Source organism: Bipolaris victoriae, assembly GCF_000527765.1.
Source record: "Bipolaris victoriae FI3 unplaced genomic scaffold scaffold_133, whole genome shotgun sequence".
Classification (NCBI taxonomy): Eukaryota; Fungi; Ascomycota; class Dothideomycetes; order Pleosporales; family Pleosporaceae; genus Bipolaris; species Bipolaris victoriae.
Genome location: NW_014575259.1, coordinates 1 through 15,288, shown reverse-complemented (window position 1 = coordinate 15,288; position 15,288 = coordinate 1). Strand labels below are relative to the sequence as shown.

General features: G+C 52.2%; 8 protein-coding genes across 8 annotated transcripts; 5 read left to right on the top strand and 3 right to left on the bottom strand.

The window, feature by feature from the left end:
• Window positions 1–58: 58 nt before the first annotated feature.
• On the top strand, window positions 59–298 carry COCVIDRAFT_112423 (hypothetical protein; the record flags this gene model as incomplete). The annotated part of the gene is made up of 1 exon (XM_014696115.1): window positions 59–298. A coding segment is annotated over one exon (240 nt), but the record flags the coding sequence as incomplete, so codon positions are not given.
• Window positions 299–368: 70 nt separating this feature from the next.
• COCVIDRAFT_112400 (hypothetical protein) lies at window positions 369–1,227 on the bottom strand (the record flags this gene model as incomplete). Its single annotated transcript, XM_014696114.1, has 2 exons — window positions 369–867; window positions 917–1,227. 2 exons carry the CDS (start codon window positions 1,225–1,227, stop codon window positions 369–371), a joined length of 810 nt encoding a protein of 269 aa, XP_014551600.1.
• Window positions 1,228–1,614: 387 nt separating this feature from the next.
• COCVIDRAFT_42099 (hypothetical protein) lies at window positions 1,615–2,870 on the top strand (the record flags this gene model as incomplete). The annotated part of the gene is made up of 2 exons (XM_014696113.1): window positions 1,615–1,719; window positions 1,770–2,870. 2 exons carry the CDS (start codon window positions 1,615–1,617, stop codon window positions 2,868–2,870), a joined length of 1,206 nt encoding a protein of 401 aa, XP_014551599.1.
• Window positions 2,871–3,196: 326 nt separating this feature from the next.
• On the bottom strand, window positions 3,197–3,922 carry COCVIDRAFT_20164 (hypothetical protein; the record flags this gene model as incomplete). The annotated part of the gene is made up of 1 exon (XM_014696106.1): window positions 3,197–3,922. One exon carries the CDS (start codon window positions 3,920–3,922, stop codon window positions 3,197–3,199), a length of 726 nt encoding a protein of 241 aa, XP_014551592.1.
• A 290-nt stretch (window positions 3,923–4,212) lies between these two features.
• On the top strand, window positions 4,213–5,856 carry COCVIDRAFT_112422 (hypothetical protein; the record flags this gene model as incomplete). The annotated part of the gene is made up of 2 exons (XM_014696112.1): window positions 4,213–4,267; window positions 4,331–5,856. 2 exons carry the CDS (start codon window positions 4,213–4,215, stop codon window positions 5,854–5,856), a joined length of 1,581 nt encoding a protein of 526 aa, XP_014551598.1.
• Window positions 5,857–7,765: 1,909 nt separating this feature from the next.
• Window positions 7,766–9,121, top strand: COCVIDRAFT_30871 (glycoside hydrolase family 28 protein; the record flags this gene model as incomplete). The annotated part of the gene is made up of 3 exons (XM_014696111.1): window positions 7,766–7,778; window positions 7,862–8,611; window positions 8,715–9,121. The coding sequence occupies 3 exons, from the start codon at window positions 7,766–7,768 to the stop codon at window positions 9,119–9,121; spliced, it is 1,170 nt and encodes a 389-aa protein (XP_014551597.1).
• A 1,175-nt stretch (window positions 9,122–10,296) lies between these two features.
• On the bottom strand, window positions 10,297–11,631 carry COCVIDRAFT_42095 (hypothetical protein; the record flags this gene model as incomplete). Its single annotated transcript, XM_014696110.1, has 5 exons — window positions 10,297–10,334; window positions 10,381–10,477; window positions 10,931–11,099; window positions 11,227–11,399; window positions 11,584–11,631. 5 exons carry the CDS (start codon window positions 11,629–11,631, stop codon window positions 10,297–10,299), a joined length of 525 nt encoding a protein of 174 aa, XP_014551596.1.
• A 567-nt stretch (window positions 11,632–12,198) lies between these two features.
• On the top strand, window positions 12,199–14,189 carry COCVIDRAFT_42094 (hypothetical protein; the record flags this gene model as incomplete). Its single annotated transcript, XM_014696109.1, has 2 exons — window positions 12,199–12,310; window positions 12,364–14,189. The coding sequence occupies 2 exons, from the start codon at window positions 12,199–12,201 to the stop codon at window positions 14,187–14,189; spliced, it is 1,938 nt and encodes a 645-aa protein (XP_014551595.1).
• Between the last annotated feature and the right edge of the window lie 1,099 nt (window positions 14,190–15,288).

Sequence of the window (15,288 nt, the reverse complement as noted above, 5' to 3'; positions counted from 1 at the left end):
GGTACGCGCGGCATTTTGTCATGGACATATCCGCCTTATTAGGCACAGCCACATATCCTGGATTACTTGCGCGTACGAGAACCGGACCGGTACTTATCTCCATGATCAGCTCAAGCATCATGTTGGCCACCGAGACCCTGCAGAGCCGTCCCTAAGTACTACTCGGAGTCCGTTTTATCTAGTGTGTGAATGCGATCGGGCAAACATGACAAACTGTCAAGTGTCAACTCTAGGCAGGGTCTGTGTGACGGACGAATCTAGCCCACCTGTTCAAAGAATAGTCAGACTTGCGTTGTAGGCACATCCTCGCCGCTCGCAATCAGACAACACGTCGTGTATACTCTTGTACTGATGGCGCACACGGCTTCTCACTTTAGTTGTAGTCCTTCTAGTTTGTGCTCAACGATAGGTACATGTTCGGTCAACCGATTTGGATCCCGCATGGCAGCCAGTACATCTTCTTTCCTGCCGGCCAACTTCTTCCGTACCTCTTCGTACTTCTCTTCCCTCGCCGTATACTCCCTCAAGATGACCTTGTCTGCGAACTCGATGAATATCCTAGTGTCTCGGATTCTGAAAACCACGTCGTCCAGGCGCATGAAGAAGCGAACAAGTAAGAGCAGGCGCTGGGGCATGACGCGCACCTTGCAGGAGAGCATGGCAATGCCGTTGTCAGCCAGTTCGTCCTCGTAAAGCACGAGCTCATCGAAGAAGTGTATCGGGTCGGGACGCTTGAGCAGGGCGAGGGGTATTTGCGTCTCAGTCGGCTCGAATGCGGGTGCCAAGGGGGTGGTGCCCTTGTAGTCGGTGCTGTAGGACCAGTCAAAGGGCTTGACAACTTCTTTGATGTCTTCAAACTGCTTTTGCCTAGGGTGTGTTAGCGGCGCGCACTGCTTTCAAGATATCCATCACCAACCGGTTCTGCTGCCATTCCTTGGAATAGGCGACCTTGAACATGTTCTCGCCCGTCTTGTCGACTCGGTCCAGCGCGTCAAAGGCATTGAACTCGATATACCAGCCGCTCTGTTCATGATCGATCCGAACTATGTTGTCGCCAAAGATCATTTCTGGTGGCGCAATCCCCAACTTTTTGGTCATTTCTTCAATGGGCCCCGCCTTGAGGATTGGCAGTTTGCGCGTCGTGATCTTGAAGCCCTCCTTGGTAATGGACGTGTCGGCATGGCCGGGCGCGACAGTGTCCGCGGGGGCGCCGTTGAGTGATGCCATGATGGTGCAGGCCAGGCGACGATGATATGTTCGCCACGGATGCGACAAAGACCAAACGGCACCCTTTGCAAGAATGGCTATACTCATAAGTGCATTGTCGATGGCGGGGACACGGCTGGGGTGGGGCGCGAACCAAAGCCCCGATGCCCCGATCGCCAGGCCCTAGTCCGGCAAGCCCCCGTCACCCATAGCAACGCTCGAAACCCACTTGTTTGATGACTTGTTGGCCGTGCTGTCCTCCACAACCTTGAACCCATCCCCATCTCCAAGTGATCATCACGCCCTCGTCTCCAAGAGATATCCGTACTCTGAGTGAAGTAGCAGGTTTTGGCTGCCCCCCTCTGATCTTGACTCGTCTCCTGTCGCTACAGCTTGCATCACACCGCCATGGCCGACGTTGCAAACCTCGAGGCCGCCTTTGAGCGCACCACGATCCACGACGAGAATGACGACCAGGCTGCGTCTAACGCAGCCTACCAAAAGGCCAAGAAGGTATGTACCCTTCCGATAAGCTTTGTGCCAGCGGTTCTAACAAGATCCAGCCTTCGGTAGCTGGCCTTTCAACCTCGCAATCAGCAGCCAACCGCATGAAGCTGCCTCACCAGATCCCTCTCCAGAAGATCGCGACACAAAACGCAAAGACGGCAAACATCGCAAAGGTCAACCTTGCTGCAAACGCCGGCCGGCCCTCAGAGCACAGCTCGTCTCACCGCCGCACCCTCACCGAATCAGCGGTGTACAGCGTTCCCTCAAATCCCGCAACCCCCAAGCAATGGCATCTGGGCATGTTCGAGATTGGCAAGCCGCTCGGAAAGGGTAAATTCGGTCGCGTATACCTCGCAAAAGAGCGTGCTTCAGGCTTTGTCTGCGCCCTCAAGGTCCTGCACAAGTCCGAGCTCCAACAAGGCAAGGTCGAGAAGCAGGTTAGGCGAGAGATTGAGATCCAATCTCACCTCACCCATCCCAACATTCTCAAGCTGTTTGGTCATTTCCACGACGCCAAGCGCATCTTCCTCATTCTCGAGTTTGCAGGAAAGGGAGAGCTGTACAAGCACCTGCGCAAGGAGCAGCGCTTCCCGGAATGGAAGGCTGCCCAGTACGTTGCCCAGATGGCTGCCGCCCTCAAGTATCTCCACAAGAAGCACGTCATGCACCGCGATATTAAGCCTGAAAACATTCTAGTCGGCATCCACGGCGAGATCAAGATTTCCGACTTCGGTTGGTCGGTCCACGCCCCTAACAACCGCCGCAACACCATGTGCGGAACGCTTGACTACCTTCCTCCGGAGATGCTTCGTGGCGGCGGCAAGGACAACTACTACACTGAGAAGGTCGACCTGTGGAGTTTGGGTGTCTTGACATACGAATTCTTGGTCGGTGAGGCGCCTTTTGAGGACACACAAGTCATGACACAGCGCAAGATTGCGAGGGGAGAGTACACAGTGCCCAGCTTTGTCAGCTCAGAAGCACGGGATCTGATTAAGCGATTGTTGGTGCTGGATCCTGAGAAGCGTATTGCCTTGGAGGATGTTGAGAGACATCCCTGGATTGTCAAGCACTGCAAGGGCAGCCCCAGAGCATATGAGCGTACGTCTGGAGGCAAGTCCCGCAGCAGTTCGGACGACTCTGAGGAGAGCTTCTAAGCCAAGACCTGGTGCCATTTATTTTATGTTTAACTGCTATGACGGCGAACAGGCGCAACCCACGGAAGTCACTGGAACCATATGATCTGATCGCATTGCTCGGAGTTTTTGCTAGCCTTCCCTTATCTCATCGGCGTTTACCTTGTTCATATCAGCTTCCATTAATCATTAAATGCAAGACCAGAATTTCATGTTCAATTTCATCCCATCATCTTGAGCGAAGATTGCCGTGCCTGTTAGACTTGCCTGCCAAACGCCGTTCGCTATGCATATTTACAACAACGGTTCCCAATACAGATTATCGTACACTCATGCCCACGTCCCGTCTACCGGTAGATTTCATCAAACGGCCTGGTATCTCTAAAGCAGCTTTCCCAGACCTCGTTCACCACCTTGCCTGCGTGTTCCTGGTCCCTGATGCCTGGTCTGGCCAGCATACTCAGCGTAGCCCTCCTCCTTACACAAGCCTGCAACTGCTCGGTAATCCTCCATTGGTTCCTCGTGAAAAATTCGCGGGCAAACCTGCACTCTCCGGACAATGTCGAAGCCCTGATCTCCAAGCAAGCCTGATGTCTAAGGTTATCCGGCTCAACCTTGAACTTGAGGTGGTCCCACGCATGAACCATCTCATGGGCCATTGTATCCTCCTGGTGTCCGCGATTGCGAAACTTGTTGGCGCACAGCAAGATACCATGGTCAAGCGAGAATCCACCGCTCTGCTCATTCGTACACATGCGACATAGGATGTTGTCTTTGTTTAAGTCACCGCCTAGCTTGTACACTTCATCTTGCATGAAGCGGATGACGGGGCTGTATTGCAGCAGGTACTCCTTATTGGACTCACAGCGCCTACAGATGGAGTCGGCTTTGATTGTATCCATCTCGCCAAAGTAGTTCTTTTCGAGGGAGATGTCGCGCTGGCCGGTCATGCGGCCGAGCAGGATGTTGAAGGCGCTCGACCAGGTGTAGTATACGGGATCGATCTTTGCAGGCGGCGGCTGCGCCATGGCGGAAATGGAGGCGCCGTCGGGCGCTGTCTCGGGTTTCGACATGTTTGTAGCTGGTGGGATGGAGATGCTCGCTGGTGAATTGACCCAGCCGCGAAAAGTTTAGGTGGAGATGGGGTGGTGGGATGCGCGGGGAGCCAATCGGAGGGCAGACGTCGCCGCGCGCAGGGGCAGCCCGAAGATCGGTAGTGTTGCGAGGCACAGGGAAGTTTGGGCTCGTTCCAGTCATGTGTTGCGCGCGAATATAAAGTATAAAGAACGGGTTTATTTTTCTTCAAGTGGCTTATTCAAAGAACTGCGCTGTCTCTGTCGACCGTCCTGCTTCCACCGCTACAATGGCTGTCCACATACGCAAGCATCCTGGCCAACTCACCGTCGTCATCAAGCTTGGTAAATACATTATTGTACAGATTTCACAACAGAAAGAAGAGGGCACCTAACCAACACACCCAGGCACTTCCTCGATAGTCGACGAGAAGACCCACCAGCCCCTCCTCTCCATCCTCTCTCTCATAGTCGAGACAGCATGTAGTCTGCGTGCTGCCGGCCACCACGTCGTCATCGTCTCGTCGGGCGCCATTGGCGTGGGCCTACGACGCATGAACCTCCCACGCCGCCCCAAACACCTTCCACAAGTACAGGCGCTTGCTGCGATTGGCCAGAGTAGATTGATGTCACTGTGGGATCAGCTTTTTGGCAATCTGGAGCAGCCGATTGCGCAGGTGTTGTTGACGAGGAACGACATCGCAGATCGCACGCAGTACCAGAATGCGCAGAATACCTTTATTGAGCTGCTCAGCATGGGCGTCATTCCAATCGTCAACGAGAACGATACGCTGGCGGTTACGGAAATCAAATTTGGTGACAATGACACGCTAAGTGCCATTACAGCGGGCATGGTGCAGGCGGACTATCTCTTCCTCATGACAGACGTAGACTGTCTGTATGACAAGAACCCGCGTTCGAATCCAGATGCAAAGTCTATCCCCGTAGTTGAGGATATTGCTGAGTTGGCGGCCGATGTCAGTTCTGCAGGAAGTTCACTGGGCACAGGAGGCATGAGCACCAAGATTGTAGCGGCAAGACTGGCAACCAGCGCGGGCGTTACTACAGTCATCACCAAGAGTAGCAAGCCAGGTAACATCTCGAGTATTATTGCCCATGCGGAGAAACACAGGAAGTCGAGAATGTCAAGTCGGAACTCGGTCACCAACTTCCAGGAAGAGGGCACCCACACTCCATCTCAAGAAGCAAGCCAAGATCTGTCGGCCTCGACAGCATCACTAGGGCAGCAACCACTAACGCGAGCGTCATCCCCACAAACCGAAGACCCTTGTCCCCTGCATACCCGCTTCCTTCCCATATCCAACCCCATACGCGACCGCTACTTCTGGATCCTCCACGGCCTAGCCCCCCACGGCACCATCTACATTGACCAAGGCGCCTGGGCCGCTCTGAGCGACAAAGCCGGACTCCTCCCCGCAGGAATTGTAGACGTAGACGGCCACTTTGCCCAACAAGAAGCCGTCCGCGTTGTCGTCGTAAAACGTCTCTCTTCCTCCTCCTCCAAATCTTCTCAATCCCAAACTCCCGCTTCACCAAGCCAAGTCCCCACCACCCCCGGTGCAGCAGCCCACGCTGTCCACGCTCCCATTCCTATCCGACACCCTCTCACCCCTTCCGCTTCTTCTTCTCATATCCATCAGCTATCATCTCCACACCAACCTCCTGCATTTGAACTGCATAACCCCGCGCCGTTTGAGATTGGGCGGGCAGTCGTGAATTACTCGGCTACGGAGATTCGGAGGATCAAGGGATTGCATTCTACGCAGATTAGAGAGGCGCTGGGATATGCTGATAGCGAGTATATTGCGCTTAGAGAGAATATTGCCTTCTTTGGGGGTGAGCGGTCACGACCTAGTACTCCGGATTTTAGACATGGAGCGGAGAAGAAGGTTGAGGGTGCGGAGGTCCATTGAAAAGATGAAGGGCTATGAGGGGGGAGGCTGAAAAAGTGGAGTATGGATAGAGGGTATTGTTCCAGTGTTTTTTTATGGGGATGATTTAAAAAGGTTGTTCGGTTATTGAAAATGCCAGTTCTGTGGTGTCCATTTGAGTTTTGCAGTAAATTGTTAATGTTTTTTTTTACTTTGGTTTCAAAATGCATTTCGCCATATCCGATCGAAGTATTCAAACACAGACAGACAATCCGAAGAAAATTGATTTCTTTCTCCAATAAGATTTTCCGCACTTTTTTTTGGTAAAAAAAAACCCCCCCTCCTCTACATAGGCATCTCCAAGCATACCCTACACTCAGAATCCAACAACCCTAGTCCAAACCCCCCGGCAATACTTACACCCCCCCCCCCAAAGACCTCGAATTCCCCACAAAGTCTCACATTCCACCAATCCACACTCCACGTCCCCTCTTTCCTCATCACAAAATGAAAGGGGCCACCATCCCTCCATCCCTCATCCTACATCCCGCTCCCCATCACCCTCTTGCATGCTCTTCTCGTATCGTCATCAACCCACCTGCCGTGTGTGGCCCGTGCGCTGAACGTCCTAAGAAAGACGTTTGCAAAGTGCTTAATATAACTCTCCTCCTTCCCTTGCAACCGTACCCTTCCACTTTTTTTTGCTGACATAATAATATGGCCCCCGGTCCCCTTGAATGGCTTTTCTATGCGGGCGCAGGCGAGCGAGCGGGGCAGGCAGGGTAGTGGGACGGGGGGCTGGGTTGTATATGGACGGAAGGGAGATTTTCCGTCTGCGGGTTGCGTAGGGAAGTGGGAGGGGAGGGAATGGATGACCGGGGGGAGAGAAGAACGGCGGGAAGTATGGGTAACAGCTATACTCGCGTTTGCTTGTGAGGTATTATATACTTGGTAGGCTATCTTCATTCCTACTATTATATTGTTTGTTCTTGTTTTCCGGGGTCGCATTAGTACTAGTACTACTACTACCAAAACCACGCACCAGTCAAGTCTGCAGCAGAATACCTTTTTTTTATGCTCAAGGTACATGCTTTTTAGCGCACGTACATATTGCATATATGTTTTTTTAGGGGGGGGGGGTAAATCCGACTAGACAGAAATGCAGCAAAAAGAGCGAGATTTGCAAACATTGTGGGAGGGGGTGAATTTTGTTTTAAATTACAACACGGCTGGGAAGTAGCGCCGAGGAAGGACGCAAAAACAAAAAAGGGAAATACTAGATGCTACTTAGGTTGGGGAAAACGGGTTTACATATTGTGTGATATCCGTTAAAACCCCCCTGACTTCATAAGAAACTGATGTGTAGGGTTTTTTTGAAGCTATTATCTTACTTTCGTTGTGTATGGAAAATGAAAAAAAGGGTAGGGCATGTAAACGTACGTCAAATAAAACCCGTCCAACGATTCATTTTTTTCTAGCCCTGTCCAACAGGCGCAGAAAGTGGGGCCCTCGCTCCGCAGGCTTGGGTGCTTGATTAAGCCTCGCTTGCGATGCTTGGGCATGCTTGTTGCATATAACATATGCAGAAATATTGGGGGCCAAACGGCGGGGGCGAAAAAGAGATAACGAACGTGAATCCAGATAATTGAAAGGGCTAGCTTAGTGGCGGCTTTTTTGTTGTTGTTAAGCACCGAGAGAGAGCGGCAGGGGATATTACCAAAAGGCGGAGCAAGGTAAGTAATGAGAAATTTAGCGGCGTGCCGGGAAATAAGGACGGTGAGCGAGACCCGCTTGGCGGATTGCAGGGTGTAGGGTAGTTGCGAGGTATTTAGATAGACGGGGCTAGGTCCCTGGGTTGTTTTTTATCTATTTTCACTCTTTAACACCTATTTTATCGTTGGGTGTTTTTTGTTGTTGTTAGATACTAAGGGATTTGAAAGTAGTAGTAGTCATGTTGGGCAATAGTAAGACCACTCTTGATCCCACCATCAATGGCCCGTACTAGAGATTAAACATTCGTATCTAACAACACCACTCCCCAAACCAGACCTTTCCACCCTCCTCGCTCTCGTCAGCGCCACACAAGTCGCTGCGGTGCCCTCAAACTGCCCACGCAGACACCCGCCGCCACCCTTCAACCCCATCTGCCATGTAACCCAATACACGCAAATCCCCGCGGCAGTAGCCGCCTGCACGCACATCACCCTGGACAACATCCGCGTACCCGGCAACCGCACCATCGACCTCTCCAAGCTGCAACGTGGCGCCAAAGTAACCTTCGCGGGCACCACGTTCTGGGAGTACGCCGCAGCAAACTACCCCTTTATAATCGTCAGCGGCACCGACATCGAAATCACCGCCGCCCCCTTCGCTGTCCTCAACGGCAACGGCCCCGCATGGTGGGATGGGCTTGGCAGCAATGGTGGCCGCATCAAGCCCAACCACTTTATCGAAGTCAAGAACGTGACTGGTTGTTCTGCCATTCATGATATCTACATCAAGAATTACCCTGTGCACTGCTTTTCGATTACGAATAGTGTGGACTTGGATGTGTATCGTATTAGGCTGGATAATGCAGAGGGTTATGCGCCGAATAATGTGTCAAATGGGTTGGCGGCGGCGCATAATAGCGATGGGTTTGGGGTCGCGAGTAGTAAGCAGGTGAGGATTAGGGATAGTGTGGTTGTAAATCAGGATGATTGTGTTGCGGTGACGAGTGGGGATGGTGTGGTGGTGGATAACATGTGGTGTAATGGAAGTCATGGGTTGTCGATTGGATCGGTTGGTGGAAAGTCGAGTAAGTATTTTTTTTCCCTTCTCCTTTTTTCCTTCCTTTCTTCATGTGCAGAAGAGGAATAGTAGAGCTAGATTCACGTGAGCATGTTACTAATCAAGCGTAGATAACATCGTCAACAACATCTCCTTTACAAACTCCATTGTTCTCAACGCCGAGAACGGAGCAAGGATCAAGTCAAACTCAAACACTACGGGATCCATTTCGAATATTTTGTTCAAGAATATCTTTCTGGAGAATATCTCCATCTATGGTATTGATGTTCAGCAGGACTACCTCAACGGTGGCCCAACGGGAAAGCCGACGAATGGCGTCAAGATCCAGAATATCACCATGCAGAATATCTGGGGCACGGCGACGCGCGAGGGACGCAACTACTATATTCTGTGTGGAGAGGGAAGTTGCAGTGATTTCACGTTTAATAACGTGCATGTTACGGGAGGTGGAAAGCCTAGTTCGTGCAATTTCAGGACAAAGGGGGACTTTGACTGTGATGGCAAGTTTGTGAGTTAGTTGTGGGTGTTGGATGTGTGGAATCTTCTTGTTTTTTGTATATATTTGATTCTTCTTTGCATATATATTTAAGATGTAGTAATGTTTCCAAGTAGAAGAGAAAGTGGAATAGGTGGCTTTGACATGAGACCATTCTTGCATTCTGTCAAATCTCTTTGGAAAAGAGGGAGAGTAAGTGACCCTGCGCGAGAAGATCTTTTCCGTCTGTGAAACTTGCACAGACATTTTGTCCAACAAGCTTTATCAATATACAAACAAGGAAGCTTCTTGAGCCAAGGTGGAGCAATATAAATACAGGCGGCCTAGTTAGGTTCTTCAAGATAGGGTCTGTCACTCGTGGCTTACAAGATCCTAGCTAACCTTGTAATCGTGTCAGCAGCAAATATGCCTACAACAACGTGTAATATTGTTTCTGCTCCGGCCATGGCATGTACCCCTTTCGAGGTTTGCGTCGGTGTAAAGTAGTCCTAGTGGGAATGGCTTGAGTCGGCTTCGGTAGCAGCTCCGTGATAGCTCCGTGGGCAGCCGGACTACATCACCCCGGGCGGCATGTGCCTAGTGGTTTCACGGGTAGGGCTTCACGGTTAAATACAGGCACATGTGTCCCTCTGCCGTGTCCGTCGCAATCGATTGAGTGCGGCGCGGACATAGGCGAGTGTGGATCGCGTCCAAGCTCCAAAGGCTATTCTGTTGATCAAGGAAATGACGTTACGTAGCGTGTTGAAGCGAGTGCGGATTGGCGAAAAGGGAAAGTCGGGTGGGCGGAGAGACCCCAGGCTACCGTTTTTCGGGTTGGTATGGGGTGAGTGCTATGCAGCTTGCGGCTGTTGCCAGTCGAGAGCGGCTCTTCTTGCCATGCAACTGCCGCTGGGCTTCGGATTGCTAGTTACATGCATATGCTGCGCAACGGACGTGTGCCTGGACGGACATGATTGGATGCTGGAAATAGCAGAAGCGCATTCTGACGGAACTTTGTCTATTGGCCATGGATAGGTTGCGGCATGCGTGACAGCGGTGATGTTCTGCCGGCTAGGGAGGGCATAGTCGCCGCAAGTTTCTCTGCTGTCGGGTCGGGTGCTTATTTACTTGCGCAGTACGTACCTGATCTACCTGCTGTTTTTGGTGACTGCATGCGTGGATAGTTCAAAGCACATGCATGCATGACAAGGCCATGGTCACAGTGTTCCGCGTCTCAGGGCAGTAAAAATCGTCACTGGACATGTTGAGTAGAGACGGCCTTGGTATGGTCACCCAGCGACCTGCGCCGTTCGCGTACTGACCAACGACGGCATGCGGCGCACGGATGGAGAGAGATATTTTCGGGTAGTGCAAAGATCTGTTTTTAGAGAAAAGGGTCTGGATGCAGGACAGACACCAGCAGGTACGAGGGCACCAGGGTTGGAGAATTGGAGAGACAGGGCGACCATGGTGGGGAAGAATGGGGGTGAACGCCCGCAAACCTAGCTGGAAGGCGCCGTCAGGGTCGGAGTCATGCTTGGAGAAGGCGCGTCAAGTCACGTGACAACAAACCCTATCCCCACGCTATGCGCGTCCGCGTCCGCGTCCACTGGCAGCCGCCCATTTGCCCATTGCTCACTCCAACCACCGCCAACACTGGACGTTAGCTCTGCAAATGGCTTCAGGATCAATGGGTCCGCCTAGTTGGAGCAGCCATGGACCCCAGCCCACCTTGTGGCGTGGTCCTAAAACATTGCACTCTCCTCCGCGGATGGGCTGGGACATGCCATGACAGCACCTGCAGCTAGCGACAAAGGACCGCAAAGGCACGGTAGGTAGGTAAACACACACACCACGCTCGACGGCAGGGTAGTACACGATCATGATTCCACTGGCCTGACTATCGCTGTCACTGTCACTACCACTACACCTACTAGGCCCCATCGCCGGCGCAAGACGTGCACGGAGCAGCACAGTCGTGCCGTCAGCACTTTCCGATGCCTCCGCCACTGAGAGCTGTCTTGGTTGGTGATCGGTCAGTCAGTCAGTGGGGGGGAGAGTGGGGGAATGCATGGCATTCGAGCCCTTTGCTGTGCTGTGGGCCTGGGTGGGCAGAAGACGTTGTGGGTGAGGAAACAAAGTACTACGCACTCCTGGCACACTTGGGCGAACTCAGCAAGGACACCTCCACCCGTTCGTGCACAACGTGGCAGGACGAGCCCTCACTCGCTCGCTCGCGCGCTGGTGAGCCGGCCGGTGTGGGCAACAGCGGCGGCGGCGTGCCGACGGTGGGCGCGTGCAACGAAATGGCATCAGGGCCCTTGTGGGTGCAGTAAAGGGCCCCCATGGCAGAATGGCAGCACCACGCCCGTTTGGGCAACCCATTAAGCGGCGCGTCATCCAGGTACCGCACTGCGAGCCCCTTACCATCCCGTTTTGCGACGGTCCACGGGTGCGTGCGGCCCTCAACTGCACAACCTATACGCCCTGCCACACACACACACCAGAGCCCAGCCGTCAACGCCAGCACTCAGGTGCATATCTAGATACATATCTAGCCGCACCAGTACTTACTCTCTCTGCAAGTCTAGTCTATCGCGCCGCTGCCCTTCACCCTCGTCTCTCTGACCTTGTCCTGGCCCCCTCGACCAGCCGCACCGCGTCGCGCCACATTCAAACACGCTATACTGGCATACCCTGCAGCACCCTCAGCCTTGCCCCAGCGTTGAGGCCAAAACCAGGGTGCGTGGTCTTGTCGGCATTGTGCACGAGCGCCCCAGTGAGCAACCCCCGTTTAGCTGCTTCTACGATCCTTCCATACGTCTTCTAGAAGAGTGCTGTTTCCGCCCTCCCCGCTGCAATCTTGGGCGACGTGATCCCGCCCGTATATCAACTTGTCGCACCAACAGTAGCGGATGCCTGCTCGGATACACGACCCTCCATTCCTTGGCTGTCACTCTCCCCCCAAACACCTCGACAACTTCCCCACCTCCCATCCACCTTCATTGACTGCGCTTCCATAGTCGCCTGTAAGTTCGAGGCTGCGCGGGGTCCACTGGGATGTTGCAATAGCTCGCGAGGCCCATTCTCCCCCACGAGCAAGCGGCTCCACCGCAACCATGGACGACAATGTCGAAATACCAGAAGAATCCATGCGACACATCGAGGCCCTGCTCGCAAGGCATCCTCCGCATTTGATTCAGCGAATGTTTTCACAGGCCCTAGAGTCACGTATGTAATTTTGCTCTTTGGCTGGCTCCTGTCCATGCGCTCACCGAGTCCAGGCCGCAACTCAACTGCCTCGTCCTTCATGTCCACCAGCACCGTCAGCTCATCCGCCACCTCTTCATCAGGCTCATCATGGCGCTCCCGGCTGTCAATGACGTCGACATTTTCCTCGTCGAGCAGCAACAGCAACAGGCATTCTCCCATGGCCTCGTCATCTTCGTCGCGCTCCCAGCCAAAGCGACCAGAGCCACGCTCGTATCCAGTTGGATTAGACCCCACCCGCCCAGTGCCTGCTGCCATGTCTTCGGACACGGACAGTCCACTCGACCTCAAGATTGAGCCAAGCAGCACACCAACAGACAACCTTAGTGTCGCCTCTCCCGTCTTGTTTGCCGACGATGACAAGTCGCAAAGCCAAACGGGCGAATCCTACATGTTCTGCACTTATTGTGCCGAACAAAAGAACCAAAAGACTTTCAAGGCCAAGTCCGATTGGAAGAAGCACGAAATGAGAATGCATGAAACAGGCGAAGATTGGCCGTGCATTGTCAACGGCTGCAACCGTATTTTTGATCGGCAAAAGGACTTCATCAAGCACCATCAGCGCTATCACACCGGCCGGCCCTTGCCATCGTTGACCGACATTGGCATCACCCTCCTCCCTCGACGGGTATTCGGCTGCGGTTTCGACAAGTGCAAAGAGGTTAGCATCGGCTGGGATGAGCGATGCGACCATGTGGCAAAACATATGAAGAACGGCGCCACAATAGACCAGTGGAAGTACTCGAATGTCATTCGGAATCTGATTCGGCAAGAAGCTCTCTACGATACTTGGAAGGAATTGATTGCCTGTCTGGACGAAAGGCTCCGAGAGAGCCGCTCACAGATCAGCTGGTGTCCTGACAACACACGGATCCTCCGACAGAAGCTTCAATGCTGTGATCTCCGACCGAGCCGAGAAGAGGTTCTCATCACTGCCTTGAGCCTACGTTCTGACATGCAACTAGATCCCGTCGACCAACAGCTACCCCCAGGTTTTGTCACGCCATCCAGGGACTCTGTACCAAATGTCGAAAAGTTATCACGAGAGCAGAGAATGCATGTTCTCATTGGAAATTCTGATCCGCACGTTGCACGGGCTCGCCTTGCAACTGTAAATGCGGCATTGGTCCGCGCCATCAACTCCTTATCGCATATACCAAATTATGATTGCGCATCTTCGCCATTTATGGAGCCACAGTCGCCCGCTCGCGACAACACAAACCACCGTATCAGCTACATGGATGTGGATCCTGGAGATTACCTTGATGTAGCGCAACCGGCTATACCCGATCTCCCACCGGCTATGACTACGGCCGCAATGCACACACCAAATACACACACCCCAATCATGGATCACACTCAGCAAGCTCAAATGTACCCTAACGAGTACATTGATCAGGCCAAGGCTCCTCCTAATCCATTAGAGGCACTATACCCGAATTACTTCGGCGGTGCACCTCAATTCGAAGAATCGCAGTACTACGACCGCCCGTCATTTGGTCAGCTGATCACGAAACCCCTTCATAAGATTGGTAATCGGCTAGGCGCGTCTAGGAGTAGTTCCACTCATTCCAGGCCGTCATCGAGTATGAGCCAAACCATGCCAGACATGAATGCGGATTATCCTGTTGCAGTAATGGGCATGCGGCACACACCTGAGCCGCAACAGCAGCAGCAGCAGCAACAACAACAGCAGCAACAGCAACCGCCTCATCTCCAAATGCAACACCAGCAGCATCTCCAACATCAACAGCATCTCATGCACCACCAGCAACAATCATTTCGTCATTTGACACCCCAAATGCATGACCAATTGCACATGTATGCGACGCAGAACTAGAAGAGAAACAAAAAAAGAAAAAAAGAAAAAAAGGACGTGTAACGATATGCCTCATATACGACTCACGCCCCTACGCAACCTTTTCTTGCCTATACGCTTTTTTTTCCTTTTTCCTTGTGTTGAACAGCGAGCATATAGAAGAGTGAGAGAAAGTTTTTTGTCTTTTCTTTTTCTTTGATACCCCCACCTACCCCCACTGGTGTGCTTTTCTTTTCTTGTTTTTCGGAAGGGAAAAGCCACGCTATGAGAACCATTATAGAGTTTTTTTGTGTGTATTGCATAGTCATATTAGATTGCCGCCCCCACCGTCATCGAGCTTGAAGGGCTCATCATCACTGTCACCGCCATCGCTGCATGCAGCTATTTTTCCTTTGTTGTTATTGTTTCGATTCTTCAGATGTATTCTAGGATTCTGAGATGGGGAGAAAGGTTGTCTTCGGACTTTGTGCGAGGCAACATGTTTCTCTTTTTTTTCGTGGAAGACACATACACGAGATGACTTGAAGAAAGAGAGAAAAAATTGGACGCTTCGTATCTTTTTTTTCGGCCTCTTGGGTAGCTTAGCAACAATTGAATACCCCATATCCCACTCTTCAAAACTCGTATCTTGTCTGATTGCTGTTGAGTTGAAGACATAGGACGGGGGGATATGTGGAGTTTGACACTCTGGCGACCTAGGCTCGTCAAAAGTCATCTTACGTCTTCACCTTGCTTAACCCGTCTCAATAAAAGTTCCACTCACTCCACAATTTCGTTTCCAACAATCGTACGGTTTGTTTTTAAACCTGACGGGAATGTTCCTCAACACCCCTTCCATCATGACACACACAGAGAGAGAGAAATACTTCAGCTGAAAACTCTACCGTAATCCTACTACTACTCCTTTATCATCGCAACACCCACATGTGTACCCTAAAAAGTAAAACACAGGTCACCCTATCGCTCCTTTACACTGATATCTAATTGGGGGGGGGGGGGCGCGAAGACAGCGTAAGCGTACACAGCGGAATAGTAGATACCGCTTGTAATTCCCATCCCCCCAGCTCTCTCTCCATGTATCCAGATTCCCCTCGGATCAACAACCGTACTCTCAACCCCC